Consider the following 17,224-nt stretch of genomic DNA (forward strand, 5'->3'; position numbering starts at 1 on the left):
AAGATCTTCCCCAGGATAGAAGTCAGGCTAATGGGCCTGTAGTTAGCCGGATCCACTCTCCTCCCTTTCTTGAAGATCGGCACCACATTGGCCTTCTTCCAGTCTTCGGGCACTACACCAGAGCGCCAGGAGTTTTCAAAGATCTGTGCCAGGGGCTGGGCTACGACGCTCGCCAGCTCCTTGAGTACCCTGGGGTGCATATTTTCAGGGCCGGCTGACTTGAAGGTATCCAGCTTCTCAAGGTGTTCCTTCACGAGGTCAGCATTTATGGAGGGTAGGGGATCCCCATCACCCGGATCTCCCTGTCCCATAGCAGGCATGGGCGTCCCATGGGACTGATGAAAGACTGACGCAAAGTCCTATTTAATAGGTTGGCTTTTTCCTGGGCATCAGTTGTCAGTTGCCCCATCTGGTTTAGCAGGGGTCCAACATTGCCCTTGCTTTTCCTCCGGCTCCCCACATATCTGAAAAAGGACTTTTTGTTGTCCTTGATGCTTGAAGGTAGTTGGAGTTCAGTCGCAGCCTTGGCTTTCCTGGTTTGCTCCCTGCAGGACCGGACCAGCGCAGAATAATCCTCCTTGGAGGTGAATCCCGTCCTCCATCCTTTGTAGGCTTTCCTTTTTAGCCGCAGGAGGTCCGGTAGGTCCCTGGAGAGCCAGGAGGGCTGCTGTGCCGCCTTGCTGCCTTTCCTCCATGTTGGAATAGATTTAGCTTGTGCTTTGAGGATCACTTCCTTGAGAAGCAACCACTCTTCTTGAACTTCCCATCTCCCTGGGGTCATGGTCCCTGAGGGCCTGACCGACAAGCCTCTTGAGCTTGTCAAAGTCGGCTTTTCTGAAGTCAAGGACTTCTGTGTTGCTGACTGACTTGCCAGCTTTATGGCGGATTTTGTTTTGGATTGGTTTAAATTCTCAGTGGAGTAAAGTGTTTCTAAAGAAATATTCAAACAAATACAATATAAAATGCCTTACAAGAAAAACAAAAGGCTTCTTACAGATCATAAAGTAGTATGACAGTTCAATCATTTTCTGAAGAAGTTGATAGCAAAAAAAGTGATATAATTTTTAAATATAAATATGAATGTAGTAATATATTCATTAAAAGCAAGCATAGTGTGGTTTGATGCACTTACGCACACATACATAAGAATTGCTTATCTAGCAGTTTTGAGCTGAGCTGTACTGCTGCAAACATTTTCCTGTTGTGGGTAAATATAATTTGTGGTGAGGTGCAGTAATAGTGCCACATTATCACTACTAACAGCATTCTTAACACATTAACACGTTTCCTCCCTTTATCTTCCCCTGCTAGTCTTTAAACTTCATGAAAGTGAAATATTTCCCACTGTAGCACTGAGAATGTATGTCATTGCTCACAGATTGGAGTGATAATGCCTTAGAAATTCTTAAGTAAGGTATAGCAACTATCATCTCATAGTCACAAGTACGTTATAAATAGGTGAATAAATAGAGAAATATTGGATGAACTTCTAGGAGTTTAGAAGGTGTTAATGTTTTTAGGGGTGATGATTGTAGCCATGTTGGTCTAAGGACATAGGCTGCCAGCTTTTTTGGGTAGATTTGATATCTTTTATTAGACCAGCTAAATAGTTGGAAAAACGTTCTTTGCAAGCTTTTAGGCACAAACATCCTTGTTCAGGCATTGGGAGACTCCAGTTGGTAGTCTCCTAGTGCCTGAAGAAGGGTGTTTCTTCCCAAAAGCTTGCAAAGAACTTTTTTCCAACTATTTAGTTGGTCTAATGAAAGGTATCTTAATGTTTTTAGTCATTCCTCTGAGATTGGCTAAAAGCAATATGAGATTAGAAAGGTGGGATGAAAAATCTCATGAAAATGGTGAAGGGGTCTGGAGTGATCCTTTTGATAATGTCTAGATTATGCTTTTGAAAATGTCTGGTAGGAATATGAGAAGAATAAGGTTTTTAGTAATATCTCTATTTTTGACCCTAGCTTGGGAGTACAGAAGCAAAGGAAAAGGTAACTTTGCATGTTCGACCTCAGATCTCTCTTTACTATTGGATAAACATTCAGGCTGGTTCTTATTTTATCATAGTATGTAGGCGTTTATATTCTATCCACTCATGAGCCTCTTTAAAACTCAGTTCTGTTTCTTTTCTCTCCTGTCACTAAACCTGAATTATTCCATTGCAAATTGTTGTGGTCATTGAGAGAAGCATATCTAGGCAAGCGGTTGTTTTTAAATAAAATGTCGTATTGCTCCTGCAATAATTTTGTTTCAAGGGATTCCTGTCTGTTCTTATGGTTTTTCTTTATGCCCAAAATATTAAAAGTCTCTCTTGCATGCTGCATGCAAGCAGAGAGAGCAGGCCTAGCTGGCTGGTTGAAGCTTTGCAAAGCAAAAGCTGCCCATCATGCTTTACCACATTTCAGATGAGTATAATTGAGATAAACTTCAGTTTCAAGCAGCGTGACAATATCAGACTTGTAAACCACTGTTTTCCTCTTCAGCAGTCTCTCGTCGTAGTGTTTAACGATTCGTAGAAAAGAATAAAATCATGCTAGTTACTTGTATTTTTGTACCGTGATGTAAACTCAACATTTTGGATTCTGATTGGGATTTGCGCATATATATATATAGTGTTTTTCAGATTTACCTTAAACTTGTAAATAATCTAGTAGTTGCTTTAACCACAGTTCCCACACTTTAGGAGAGAAATGAAGTGGGCGTTTCAGAAGTACTTGTCAATAGCTTAACTGTGTTTCCCCTGAAGTTAATGGGAGTTTTAACATTGACTTCAGTGGGAGAAGAGCTTTGCCAATGGTGGGTGTTAGGAAATCCCATCCAGTACATAAAAGAATGTAATTCTCTTCGAGACTCCCCAGTATTTAATTTGTTCATCAGTGGATCAAAAAGTTTAACTGAAGCAGTTAAAAGTTTATTTGTGGTTTGTGCTAGCTTGATTTAAATCAAGGGTAAATTGTTCCTTTTAGAGCCTATGTAACAAGGAGCAAGACAGCAACTGAATGGCAGCCTCCTAAAACTTTTATTAAGCCAAGTAGTAGGCAGTGTTTTGATTTATTGTGACATTGTTTTTTTAAGTTTACTCATGCTACATTTTAAAAGGGGAGAAAGTCCCAGCGCAGCTGATATTATCTGAAGCTAGTAAAAAAATAGCCTGTTGTGTAAGCTTCAACCCCAGGGATTCACTGAAAGTAGGACTGAAAATGGGAAACCACAGAAATCCAGAGGGAGAGTATACAAACTGAATATGATTGAATATTTTAGAGTTGGATCAAGGGTTTTTTATTTATTTCCCATCTGTCCTGCATTTGTTTATCCCAATGTTAATTTATGTCTAGTAATTATCATTAGTTGTGTCCCCCATTTTGTTTTAAAATAGCTTCAAACTCCCCCGAGCTGGATTCTGGTGAAAAGGATGATATGGTATTGCTAAATGAGATCCTCAATGCTACCTCCTTGGATGAGGGAGAATTCAGCAAAGAGTGGACAGCTGTCTTTGGACAGGACCCACTCACTGATCCCACCACAAACTCCTCAGCTGGAGAAATGGAGACCACTCCATCAGCAGCAGCAGCACCTTCAGGCTTCCTTCCCTCGCAGCTCTTAGACCAAAACATGAATGATTTACAGTCCTCTTTACATGGTAAGTGTGTAGATTTCTTTGGTCTTAAAACAGCAGGCAGGGCAGAATGGCATATTAGCAGCTAACTTATTCAGAGAGGCATAAGCTCTTGTAGGTAACAGCCTACTTAATCAGATGCTTTGTCAAAAAAAAAAAGTAGGCTATCGCTTATGAGAGCACATAAGCTTCAGAACAAGTAAATCTCTAAGGTGCCACCCTACCCTACAGTCTGCCTGGCTTCAGACTAATGCAGCTAACTTCTTTTTTGTTGTTGAGAGCATTTGTTAATGATGTTACATGGCCTCCTCCTACCTGATACATTATTGATTGTTTATAGTGTCTATTGTAGCCTGAGATACAGGGAGAATGTCATTGTTTCAAGTGGTGAATGGGGTATGGAATGCTTGAGTTACACATTCACCTTTCCAGCCTTAAAATAACCAGGCTTTCAGATACTAGTGAGTCAAGGAGCTACAAAATAACATGGCAGAAGGCCAGTTTATTATGTGGAATAGCTTGGTTGAGATCTTAAGGCATTTTCTTTTAAAATTAATGAAAAATGTTTCTTTGATTGCATTAACTATCTTAGCTGCTATTTGTGCTAGGGAAACAACAGGAAAGTGACATTACCAAAAAAAAGATTTTTTTCCAATACTTAATATTTTCAAAGAATAAGAAGCTATATTTTATTTGTTTTATTTTTATATCCCCTGTCCATGGTACGTGTACAGGTGTACTAATATGGCACAACCACACATTACATTAAGGCTAAGTACAGACATTCAAAAAGCCTGAGGCGGATTTGATCTAAGTTATGCATTTTTGTAAGCGACGTAGTTTAGGTCAGTAGTGAACAAAACACAAATTCATCTTTTGGTGGGTGGGGGAGGTACAGGGAGGCAGCAAATCTTAGAACATTTTTAAAATAATCTGTGCACACTGGTAGATCAGTTTCTGGTCACTTATACCAGTAAAAATGTAATGTCTGTACCTGGCCCTAATGACCTCAGCCAGTTTGGCGAGTCTCAGAGACAGTCAGAGTATCTGCTCTTCTGATTATCTTTGCAATGACTATCCAATAACCACCCTGCCAGCTGGCCAATTGTGATGTTAGTGATGTCCATCCTAAGGCTCTTTGCAGTATTTTGCATGTTATCTTTACATCAAAGAATTGGAAAAGGATAAATGAGGGTATTAAGGCAGTTAAACAAAGAGACTATAGGTACAAAGAGAGATTACAGAAATTTACTTCTGCATTCACTTACAAAATTAAACATGTATGTTGATTATAGGAAGACTGTATCAGTGCCTTAACAAATTATAACAAACTTTGTGCCATAAAACCTCCAGTGATGCCTATTCAAATTTAGAAAGAACCAGGAAGATAACCTTTCTTGACACAAAGTAATAAATGTGTTGGAACAAACTACACAAAGTAACAAAAAGAAACTATATTTTGACATGTTCTTTAATGTTGACAGGGTGTTGAAAGAAAAATGTGTTTTAGGTTTTAAATGCCAAAAAGGTAAAGCTTGCTTCCATCTTTGAATATTTAATGATACATTTAATTTATGGGATGCACTGAGGTTGAATTTTAAAACCTGGACATGATTTCAGCTTCCATTTGCCCTTGGTTACAACTTTTAGAATTTTAATAATGTTTTTGAAGTGCTAAGAATACATAATTGCAGTGCTGCCCCCAGATCTTTGGATAGGAAGAGTCTGTTCATGGTTTAAAAGAGAAAAATACTGTTATAGCTTGAAAGGGCATTTCAGAGACTTGGGACTGCAGAGATCAAAAATACAGACTCCTGAATGTTTTAGGGACCAACAGTTTCTGATCTAAAGAGAATGACTGTTGTAAATGGGGAAGATTGAACCTCTTTTATCTTATGCCATGAAAAACAATGCATTCTGAATTTGTAACACTCTCCTGAACTGTGTCTGTGGGATTTGATAGAAAAAGGGATTGTGTAGTTATACCGATGCTGTAATTTTTTTGTGGTTTATTAATCAGGATAAACTATTTCCTACCTGTCTCTTGTAACCCAGCACCTCAACATGGATGTCGTGTATATAAAGTAGCTAGGAATAAATTCAGTCTGGAAAAATGAGAATGTTTCCAACCAACGGGGGAGTGAGGTTCTGGAACCCAGGAACAAGTAGTACAGAAAAACTTAGGTGATTATAAGGTGGAGTTCAATGCATTTTATGAAGTGTGAGTTGGTTACCTGTGATAGAATGTGAATGTACTTGTGAAAGTCCATTCCCGAGTTCCTAACCTGGTCTATACCTCTTTATTAAATAAGAATTCTTTACTAGAATCATTTAGTGTCTTTAAATGGAAAGTCTCAGGTTAAACATAACCTTTATTTGGTAAAGATTTATTTAAATATTATTAACTAAGGAAACTTAAAGCGAAGGCTTAAAAAAAACCAAGTTGTTTTCCACCTTTAGTTTACTTTTCAGCTGACCTCTTAGACTAAACAGTAAAAACAGATTAGTTTAGCTAACTACTGTTTAGTCAGTTTCTAGTCAATTTCATTTACCCATCCTTGTGTTAGTAAAATATTGTTCTGAATTGTTGTTTAGTTATTAGGATAATGTTGTACCTGTGATGGTCCATAAATTATGTGAGGCAAGGATTTCTCATGGTGATATCTTTTATTGGACCAGCTTTTTGCTTGAGATAGAGCTTTCATATGCAACGCTCTTCATCAGGTCAGAAAAGTAAAAGCTAGCACAGCACAGACCTGTTGGAGAGTGTCTTGCATTTGTAAGTTTGTCTAACTTTATCCCAACTATGCAATTGGTCCAATAAAAGATACCACCCTAAAAAATCCTTGTTTATTTAGAACACTCTGCTTTCACTGGAATTTAAAAAAAATGAATGGTCACAGATGACTGGTTTTTATGTTGTCAACTCCAGCTGATAATTATATTTTAGATTTTGAACCAAATTTCATTCTACAGCATTCCTTTGAATGCCTTTATCAATAAATTCAGGTCTTGGTTTGGGATAAGGAGTGAAGACTTAAAATATTAATTATAATATAAACTTTAAAATGTAGAGTTTAGAAATGCATTTAAATATTTAATTTATGGAGACTTTACTGAAGAGCTGTGATATAAGCCCCATAGATGCTCTTATAAACCCACACTGAGCTTTGATCATCTAAATTGTCCCATTCACTTTAATGCATTTCTCATATACAGTTCTTCACATGTTTCAAGTCAAGCATATGTACAAGTCTTTAGCACTTTACTCTCTCTGTGCTTCAGCTTTCTCAGTTTAAATGGACACAGTAATATTTCCTTTTCTCCCTTCTTCCCAACCTGTATTTTGTCCACTACATTGCAGAGTATTAGGATCAGATTGTCTCTTACTGTCCATATACATGGCATCTAGCACAGTAAGTGCCACTAGACACTATTGTAAATAGTTATTAATGATAATATAGAGTGACAGTTTTATTTTTAAAAAGCTGAATTAAGAAATAATATCTCTACTAAGCTTTTTTGCCCCTATATAGCTATAGCTGTCTAATTTGGCTGCCTTACTAAAGTATACCACTTCCTCAGGGAGCATTAGCTTTTGTTGTTGCTATGTTTTTAGTTCCATTTACTTATTCATAATTTATTACAGGACTCTTGTTTAAATTATCTCTGCAGACATATTTTTTAGTTGAGAAAATGTGAAGCTTTCTGGTTCCATTTCTAAATTTAATTGTGGTAACTTTTTTTTTAAACCTTCCACTTTTGCGGGGATGGTAGCTGAAAAGTAAGCTGCTTGGTTTCCTTACTGTCTCACTGATAATCTTTTGTCTAGTCATGTAATGAAGCCACTCTGTGCAGAGACAAACCCGAACAGGCTCGAGGCCAACAGATGCTTTCAAATTGACATACTGCAGTTTGTTTTACAAAGGCAAAATGTCTCTCTTGCTATGGGCTGCTAATATAAATAGAGGACATGAGAATACTTTGTAGACACACACTGGTAGTCTTTTCAAGCAGGCCTTGTCAGGGGCTTATTTCATCAGAAAAACAGCATATGTTATGCTGAAGGGGTTTGTTTATATTTTTAATGTAAGTAGGGTGACCATTGGTCCTATTTTATACCAGCCCATCCTGTTTTTAAACGCTTTGGCTCCTGTCCATTTCTAAATGAAGAATGGACAGTGAAAAGTCCTGTTTTCAGTTCCTTGGTGGAAATACATGTCAATCATTTGTCCTCATGTTTCTATTGACTGTGCCTAGAGGTAGAGCAGTGCACATCCACAAGGAGCAGTATTCTAAGCCAGGGAGGGAGGTGGCCTTTCTGTGGTAGCCCCGCCCCTTGCTGCTGATTGACCACAGATGCCAGTGGTTCCCATTGGCCAATGGTTGCCCCCCGCCCAATCCCACCATGGGGAAGCCCTATATTCTAGGGGTGGGGCTGTGGCCACCCTAAATGTAGGTGTTGAACTGTCTATGTTCTAGGACAGTGAAAGCAGAGTAGAGTGTCTCTATCATAGGTGTTTGGCTCACCCAATCTTAGTCCAAGGAGAAAAAAAGGAAAAATCACATAAAAGGATTTACTGTTCTACAGTGTTTAGTTTTGTGGTCTGCCAATTGTATCATAATAAATCACCATTAGTTAATTCTCTGTGAGCCAAATCCTGATCTCACTGAAGTCAGTGGTAGTTTTACGGAAAGTTTCCAGGCCAAAGTTCCATTAATTTCTGTGAAATTAGGATTAGGCTTTATTTGCTTTACCCACTCAACCTGTATATTGCCAGCAATTGACACACACATTGCTTTCAACACATTTCCGAGCTAGCGAAAGCATTACAGTTTTCTGTAATTGTAATATATTCTTTCTTGTCTGTCTCTCTCTTACTACAACCACAGAAAATGCCTAAAATGTTAGTCAGTCTAAAATACTGAGTGAGTTAAAATTCTACATGTTAAATGGTTAAACTAAAACATAAAGCCGTATTTTGGGGGGCTAGAGATTAACTAACGTGTTTCTGCTACTGTTTCCTTATTTGCCTGTACAACAATAGGTGAGGAGTGGACCTCCATCTGCTTTTTTTCCTTAGAGGTTGTGACAGCCTTCTGCTAATGTGCAGGAGAAAGATTCAGTGACTTAAAAATCCTTATCATCTGTAATTTCTGTTATTATTAAAAGGGACAGCAGATATTTCATACAAAGTGGCTTTGGCTTCTATCATAAAAGAGGAAAACCACTCTACCTATCAATCAAATAGATAGAGGTCAGATCAGTACAGGAATAGCAAAAAACTGAAAAGAGCAAGAACTGTTATAGTGATGTTTATCTAAAATAGTCAACTCCAAAAGAAATCCAAATGATATAAGGACCCAGTGTCTATCAGAGAGGCAAAAAAAAAAAATACGAGGAAGGACAGAGAAAGGAAAGAGGAATGAGGAGAGAAAAAGAAGCATGGAGTCATAGCAGGAGGGAGAAATGATGTCAAAGGAGGATATTATAAATGCCATAATTGATATATCTCAATATGTATCTTCTCCCCAGCCCCCAAGTTTTTTCATTTAAAGTTATCGAAGCTGCTACTTGTAATTATCATGGGGTTGAGTTATTTAAGTCCTTCAATTTTTATGCTTATACTTATGATATCATAGAATTAGGTTCTTAAGATTGATGGACGAATAGGTAAGTTTACAAGGAAAAACATCAAAAAACATGATTGAATTACTAGGACCAATAAGCTGCCTACCCCAGAGACAGTGCAACACGTGATAGTTATGCTCCTAAAAGTATAACAATGGAAGGACTTAAATAACTTAAACCTTCTATAATTACAAGTAGTGGCTTAGATAACTTTTAAATGAAAGAACTTGGGAGATGGGGGAGGAGATTTCTTTTTCCAGGGCATGTTTAACAACCTGATACAGCAGCGTATTACACATGAACATTTTTCTCCACTGCTGGTCCTGCTGATTACATAACCTACTGTTACCTCACAGCAGAAGACATTTTCCTTTTAACTCATCTCGCAGGCACATATGGGTTTCTTGGTAAAATGAGTCAGTTCTGTGCTACTGTTGACTATGGAGTCTGCATGTAGCATTTGACAAAACGCATCTTTGTTTATAGACAGCATTGCTAAGCAAGCTTCTGCTTGCTGAATACATCTTTATAAAGAGACAGAAAGAAAAAAATCCTTAGAAAATATTTAAGGAATACAATTCAGAACATCCTATTTACAGGTGTTTTTTAATCAGCTGGAATTTTCAGAATTAGTTATTTAAAAAAAATAGCTCAGGTTAACAGCGTCCCATTAAATATTTCACTTGGGCCAGTAAATAAAATGAGAATCTCTGAACTGCAAAATAGAAGGGGAGTGGAGAGTGCAGCATTTGTCAGACTTTAGCTACTTCAGTTATTTCCCCCACCCCCGCACTGAAAATGTTAAATCCTCTTCACACCCTCCTCCTCCACATGCATACACCTAACTGGGGCTTCTGTGGTAGCTACTCATTGAGATGGAAAAAAATATTGTCTGTAGTTGGACGTAGGCAGAGTGCTCTTTAAGAGACGATGGAGGTTTGACAGTGCAGATGGAAAGCACATGATGGCCTGAAACTGGTCAGTAGATGCACTGTTCTCTCAAGGACATTGCTGGGTTGCAGAATTTAATTTCTAATCTCTATCAGAAGAAAGAAAAATATGAGCATAACACATGGGTGAGGCAAGTATATGACTCCTTTGAATGATACGAGTATTTCACTGAAAGCATCCAAGGGGTATGAGTTCATTAATTATTGTTGATTGGCACTAATATAACTACATTATTGAATTTTAGGTTGGGCAGCTAACAGTGTTAGCCCTCCGTCGATACCACAGCCAGCACAGAAATCAAACAGCTTGAATGTGAATGCCAACAAGACGCCTGTGAAAGGTGATACATTCATTATTTTGAGGGGGAAGGGGGATTCTGAATCACTTGCAATCAGTAATCCAATCTTTGCAGTATTCCCAGTTACTCTACCATATTATGATCTATTTCTTAATATTTACCTTCAGGAATCTTGTACATTAATTAAATACTTAATTATTAAGATTATATTCCAACATGAATAATTTGAATTATGTAAGTATATTTATTTGATGGTTTTAGTGCTGGTGGAATGTAATGAACAATCATTTAGGTTCTGATTGTAGAGTAAAACCACTGGATTTCTTCCACTGTAAGATTCAGGGCCGTAGAGTTGCCTCTGCATTTGACCTGAACCCTGCTTGTTTGGAACATCAGAGAGGATAGCGAGGCTGAAGCGTGATACATTTTTATGATGTAAATGGTATACACCACACAACTATTGATCTGATTGAAATATAGTTCACTTGTTACCACCTGGCCCTGCAAAGCAAAGGGGGCTACAAAACTCCCATTGGTTTTGAACGGGAATTTCTAACAGATGGAGTCGAGTGCGAGTGAAAAGCTCAGTCTGTGTAAGCTCATCTTGCATGCGCAACAGGCAGAATCCTATTGGACTTTTCTCGCCCAAATAGCACTTCCCCCACCATGTAACTGCCATGTTTGGCACTTACTTAAGCACAATTTGAATTCTCATTTCTTATGCAGGGTGGGTGCATAAGCATCAGCCTGGCTACCACATGTGCTTGGCAGGCTGGACTCTGGCTGGGCAGGTACAGGACTGCCTATATGAGCATGAGTTCCAAAATTGTGGCCTACCAAAAACAGAGAGCAGGGGAGCCTGGCTATGTGTTGGTCCAGTATCCAAGTGGTTAGGGCACTCACCCAGGAAATGGGCAACTGAGGTTGCAGGGCATGTCCCCATCCAGAGGGGGATTGAACCTGCATCTATAATTTCTCAGCATAGCACTCCTAACACCAGGCCACAGAGTACAAATTATCCAGGCCTCTCTGCAGCGCTTCTTTTGAAACTGAGCCACTGCGCCTGTCATTTACTGTACACTGGATAAAATGGATGGAGAACAGCAGAGAAGTGTTTACCCCATCAGGAGCAAGAATCAAAACCAAAACCCAGGGCCCTTCACCTTCCAGAATGGCATCCATCTTACCAGGCCACTGGCTTCTTCTCTGCCTCCAGGCCCCACATATTCCCCAGTCTTGGCTGCCCAGAAAGGCCAGCTTCAAAAGGAGTGGTGCCTAACCTCTGGACTAGTGGCTAAAGCGGCGTTCTGGCAGCTGGAGTAAGAGAGGCTCAGATCTCCTTGAGGGGAGCTGTAGAACCTGGACCTCAGAGAATGCTCTAACCACTAGATAGTGGAGATATGGGAGGGCCTTTCTCCACCTCCACAATCCTGGCACCCACTAAACATTGTGGTTTGGCCCATCTACAGTTTTGTGACTTACACTTTTCCACATTTTCTGTACCTGCCCAGCCAGAGTGTGACATGCTCAGTGGCCAGCTGGATGCCTGTGTATGCCCATTGCACATAGAATAATATCACAAAGTATGTGGGAGTACCAAAAGTGGCAGCTCTGCAGCTGGGTAAGTGCCATTTGGGCACATGAAATTAAACAGCTACTGAGCCAACACATAGGCTCCCTCTAAGAGCTCTGATGCAGAAGAGATTAGTAATGGACTATCTTGTATACATTTTTGTTTCCTTGTGCAAATGATTTTTCTCCATATTCAGATGGGGTTGACATTCATTTTAGAAATTGTTATGAGTGGGTGGAGAGGATGCAATTGTGATAATTGCATTAGAAAATTGCATGTATATAACACAGTCTCATTCACTTTATTAAGCTAAAGGCTATACCCATATTTATGAAGGCAGCAAGGAGATTTTACTTTTCTGACAGTGGGTAAAGTCTTCCTCTGTAGAGCTTTGTGTTCATAAATTGTTTCATGAGCCAAGACTGTCTCCATTCAAACTCCAGGAAGGCAGCACTTCCCATTGTGAGGAAGTATCTTATTTCATAAAGAAGATGAAGTACATCTGGGCTGACTCCATAGGCTGCCAAATACAATAAGTTGAGTACAGAATCAGAAATACAATTTCCTTCTCCATTCAGGAATTCATCCTAAGAAAAAGTACAAACAGTCTGACAGCAGCAAGAACCAAAAATATTGTCCTGTGCTACAAAATGTGCAACCTATCATCCAGAATCTTTTCTCCTTTTTCTGACTAAGCTAATTGAGGGGGAAACAGAAAGTCAGTCTTCACTGCCAGTATTCTGGATCGCGTGCTCTGAGCTTTCAGACCAGGGCATGGAAGTGAGGCAATACTTATTCTAGTAGAAGACTCCATCTTGGTCGTTGGTAAAAAAAAATGCTTCAGTGGGCTTTCTGCTCCATCTCTCTCATAAATGAGACCACTGATAACCAGTTACTCCTGCACCATCTACACAAGACATCATGGATGAATTAAATGACTCTGAAATGGCCTGGCTCCCTCCTTTAAGGTTGACCTTAGAAGGGCATCAAAGATGCAAGTTATTCTTTTGGGTGAGGGAAGGGTTTCTTTGGATTCTTGCATGCTATTTGGTACTGGAATAGGGAAAATGATACACTTCCCTTTGCAGCCCCAGATGTACACTTGGCTATAAGAACCATAACATATGTGAGTTCCAGGCTTGTTTACTGCAGTTTATTCTATCTAAAAGTGAAGCTGCTAACCCTGAAAAGATGCAGCTGGTACAAAATGCAGCAGTCTGTAAGTACAAAAGCACAGGTTTCTGTGAACACTTTTGCTCAAACCGTCTCCCAGAAAGAAAGAATACAATTCAAGATCTCTCTTCCAGTATTCAAGGCCCACGTGAGTTGTCCCTGGCTCCTCCTTTCTCTCCACAGCTATGATCTTCATCCAAGCTCCATTCCAGGAGAACAAAGATCATAGGCTTAGTGGGGAAGGGAAGAGCTTTCATAGGAATTGGAACCAGGCTCAGGTATTCACTCCGATACATGTGATTAGCTGTAGGACTGACCGTGCCAACAGCTGAACGCAAAACTCACTTTTTCTACTTAACTTTCCTTCACGCACAAATAAGCAAACAAAACATGTATGAAGTAGTTGAGCTATTTCTCCAATAGGCAAGAAAGAGATTATTTCTATTGGTAAATAATTGAGAAATGATCAGACACTTACCATGCTGGAGTGCATATAACTACAAATACTACAGGCATTTTTACAGGATTGGATATTTCATTTTCTGAAGGTACTGTGTTATAATGTAATTCATTGCCCTGTTTTTACTAGAGATTTGCTGTTTCAGTAGTTAACGCTGATGGCATTTGATTAGACCTGTCACTTTTCAGCTATTTTGAACATAACTCAAGCAGAACTCTGAATCTTTTTCCTGAACATTTTTTCCCAGAACCTGCAAAGAATCCGAAAGATCTCACTGCTTGGTTCAGTCTTTTTGCTGACCTTGACCCGCTATCCAATCCTGATGCAGTTGGGAAAACAGATAAAGAACATGAATTGCTCAATGCATGAGTCTGCTGCCTATGGTAACTCACATTCCTTCATTCATCAACACTATTTTTGGGTTTAGGAGACTAAAACAAAATCAGTATGCTGTTGTGAAAGTATAAAGTACATGCCATTATAATAAAACTAAAGGGATTTAGCCCCCTTTTCTATAGGTACAATTATTTGCTCTTGTTTTGTATAAAGAGTTTGCATTTATTTTCTATGTGGACTTACAAAATGAAATTAAAATTTAGGGCAGATTTCTTGCCATATTAGGATACCTGCTGAAACACTGTCTTTGCCTGAGGTGATACAGAGCTAATGCTAGAGTGAAATACAAATTACAGACCTATTTTTTTATAATGTTTCTGGTGTAAATCAAAAAAAAATCATGTAATGAAAGAAGCTGCATGAGTCTAATAACTATTGTATATATATTACTGCTGTGTTGAGATGTCAACTAAATTTGTTTTGTTAGTATTCATAGTGAAAAATTCCTGCTGGGGCTAACTACTGAAAGATTATATTTGGGTCTCTTGAGCTGTGGTATTCATGCTCTCTCTGATTTAAATTATTAGACAAACTGTACTACGCAAGACCAAAAATACTGCCAGACTGCATCCTTTCTGAATTTTCCATTGCACCAACAGAATTTGCACATGCACAGCAAAAGTTTGGTACCACTACTGCTTATTACATGCCTTTAATGCCTTCAGGTTTTCTGTTCAGAACATTTGTCATCAAACTTACTTCAGAAGCATGTGTTTCTTGGCCTGGTGTGACACTAACTCTTTAATAAAATGATTTTGACAAAAAGGGAGACATACTGATGACCTTTTTTCTCCACCTGGAGCGTTGGTGTGACATTGCTGAAAGGGGGCGCATCATGAAGCTGAAGATGAAATATGACCAGTTTCCAGACAGGACCTAATAATTCAGCTCTCTGCCTCCAGTTATTTTAGAAAAGTAATGTGGGAGGATGGCAAAAACAGCCCTATGCTCACTCAGTATCTTTTCTCTTCCCTCACCTTCTTTTGTGAGAGGGGAAAGTGAAGGTAATGTGTCATTCTTCTCCTTAACATCAGAACTTTTGCAAGTTTGTCCTACCCCCAGTACAGTGCTTACTTTGGAGCTGTGTACACATTTGTGTCTTCTTTTATTCAATCCAGTCTCTTTTATGTAAATACTGTTTTCTACCAAGAGTTAATTGCAGCAGTCTTCCTACCTCATGGGTTACCCAACTGAATACCTAAATCAACAGCCTTAAAAAAAATGCCTAAAAACTAAATAAAAAGCTAGTGGAAAACAGCTCCTATCTTTTCCTATAGCACAATTAAACACCACACCAGGTTTTAGTGGGCACTGGTTGCTTTTCTTAATAGGATGTGGTTTTCCCTACAGGCAGTACCTACCATAAAGAATAGTGGGCAGAATTGTGAGGAAGATTGCCAAACTAAATCCATAAAATGACTTGGGCACCTGTTGCCAGCCTCCAACCCATCTTCCTCCCCCACAACACTAGAAGTCTTTGAAATCCTGAGGTACTCACTTTTTGCCTTTTAAAGTCCTTAAGAGCCTTAGAACCTGCTTCTGTGCAGGACCAGGAGCATCTCAGGTTCGACAGTGCTAAAAACTGAGAGCCTTACCAGGTGGTTCATTGAGAAATATGATTATTAGGTGTTTTCACTGCCCCTTTGCCTGCAAAGCACAGTTAAGTAAGCATTTCTGAAGTATGCTTACCTGACTGGGGTCTACACAAAAGCAGCAAGAGAAGATGGTGGTGTCTGTTGCTATAACTAGCCCATCAAATCCAGTAGTTTAACTGGGTAGAAGCGGACACACAGGAGGGCAGGGAACAACTACAATAGAATGTGATTAACAAGGAGAAATGCAAAGTGCTGCACCTAGGGAGGAAAAATGTCCAGCACGCCTACTGCCTAGGAAATGACCTGCTCGGTAGCACGGAAGTGGAAGGGGATCTTGGAGTCCTAGTAGACTCCAAGATGAACATGAGTCATCAGTGTGACGAAGTCATTAGAAAAGCTAACTGTACTTTATCATGCATCAGCAGATGCAGAACCAAGGAGGTGATGCTTCCTCTCTTTCAGACGTTGGTCAGACCGCAGTTGGAGTACTGCGTGGAGTTTTGGGCGTCACACTTCAAGAGGGGTGTGGATAACCTGGAGGGGGTCCAGAGAAGGGCAACTCGTATAGTTAAGGGCTTGCAGGCCAAGCCCTATGAGGAAAGACTAGGACACCTGGACCTCTCCAGCCTCTGCAAGAGGAAGCTGAGAGGCGACCTTGTGGCTGCCTGTAAATTCATCATGGGGGCGCAGAAGGGAATTGGTGAGGCTCTACTCACCAAGGCGCCCCTGGGGGGGGTCACAAGAAATAATGGCCATATGCTAGCAGAGAGCAGGTTTAGACTGGACATTAGGAGGAACTTCTTCACAGTTAGAGTGGCCAAGGTCTGGAATGGGCTCCCAAGGGAGGTGGTGCTCTCCCCTGCCCTGGGGGGGGTCTTCAAGAGGAGGTTGGATGGGCATCTGGCTGGGGTCATCTGAACCCCCCCCTCTTTTCTGTCTGTGCAGGGGGTTGGACTCAATGATCTATTGAGGTCCCTCTTCTGACCCTAACATGTATGAATCTATGAAATGCTTGTAGCACTTGCCTTATGCAGCAGGAGACCACAGTTTAATTTCCCGTTCAAAGCTGCTCTGCTACTGAATTTGTTCTATTTTGCATGGAATAAAGATTGTGTGCACATGGTTAGGAACACAAAAGAGTGGTGAGACCTGCGCTCCAGTCCCTCCTCCAATTGTTGTCTTTTCCAAAGACTTTCATAGTAAGTATATGAATATTGCTTGGAGCACAGATATCCTTTATGAGGTGCCTGACTCCTCCTATGCACTGTATAGGGAGCCAAGGTGAAATTAACCCAGGGCTGCAGATGCCACGAGTGCAAGCTACTGAAAAGTTAGGTACTTCAGTATTGCATGCTGCAACACTAACACCTTTTGGAGATCAAAGCTATATTCAGGAAAGAAGTTGACTACTACAGTCCCTGTCTTCTAAGTTACTGACCCCCACATAGGGTGTGTCTACACATGCATTTACTGTGCAGTAAGTGGTTTTTAGATCAGTATCTACATGTGTAGGTGTTACTGTGCAGT

At 39.9% G+C, this 17,224-nt stretch overlaps 1 protein-coding gene across 9 annotated transcripts in view; it reads left to right on the forward strand.

The window, feature by feature from the left end:
* ICA1 (islet cell autoantigen 1) overlaps positions 1 to 14,869 on the forward strand; it is a 123,496-nt gene extending 108,627 nt beyond the window's left edge. For 7 of the 9 annotated variants that reach the window (XM_090046926.1, XM_090046929.1, XM_090046930.1 and 4 more), the window contains 4 exons: positions 1,968 to 1,994; positions 3,380 to 3,643; positions 10,447 to 10,542; positions 13,954 to 14,869. In XM_090046926.1, coding sequence (XP_089903052.1) covers positions 1,968 to 1,994; positions 3,380 to 3,643; positions 10,447 to 10,542; positions 13,954 to 14,075 — 509 coding nt within the window. In that variant the 3' untranslated portion in view covers positions 14,076 to 14,869. The remainder of the gene's footprint in view (positions 1 to 1,967; positions 1,995 to 3,379; positions 3,644 to 10,446; positions 10,543 to 13,953) is intronic. The other 2 variants (XM_090046933.1, XM_090046934.1) reach the window with 1 other exon arrangement.
* The last annotated feature ends 2,355 nt before the right edge of the window (positions 14,870 to 17,224 follow it).

This window comes from Crocodylus siamensis, chromosome 5, assembly GCF_052110815.1.
Source record: "Crocodylus siamensis isolate JL-2025a chromosome 5, ASM5211081v1, whole genome shotgun sequence".
NCBI classification, from domain to species: domain Eukaryota; kingdom Metazoa; phylum Chordata; order Crocodylia; family Crocodylidae; genus Crocodylus; species Crocodylus siamensis.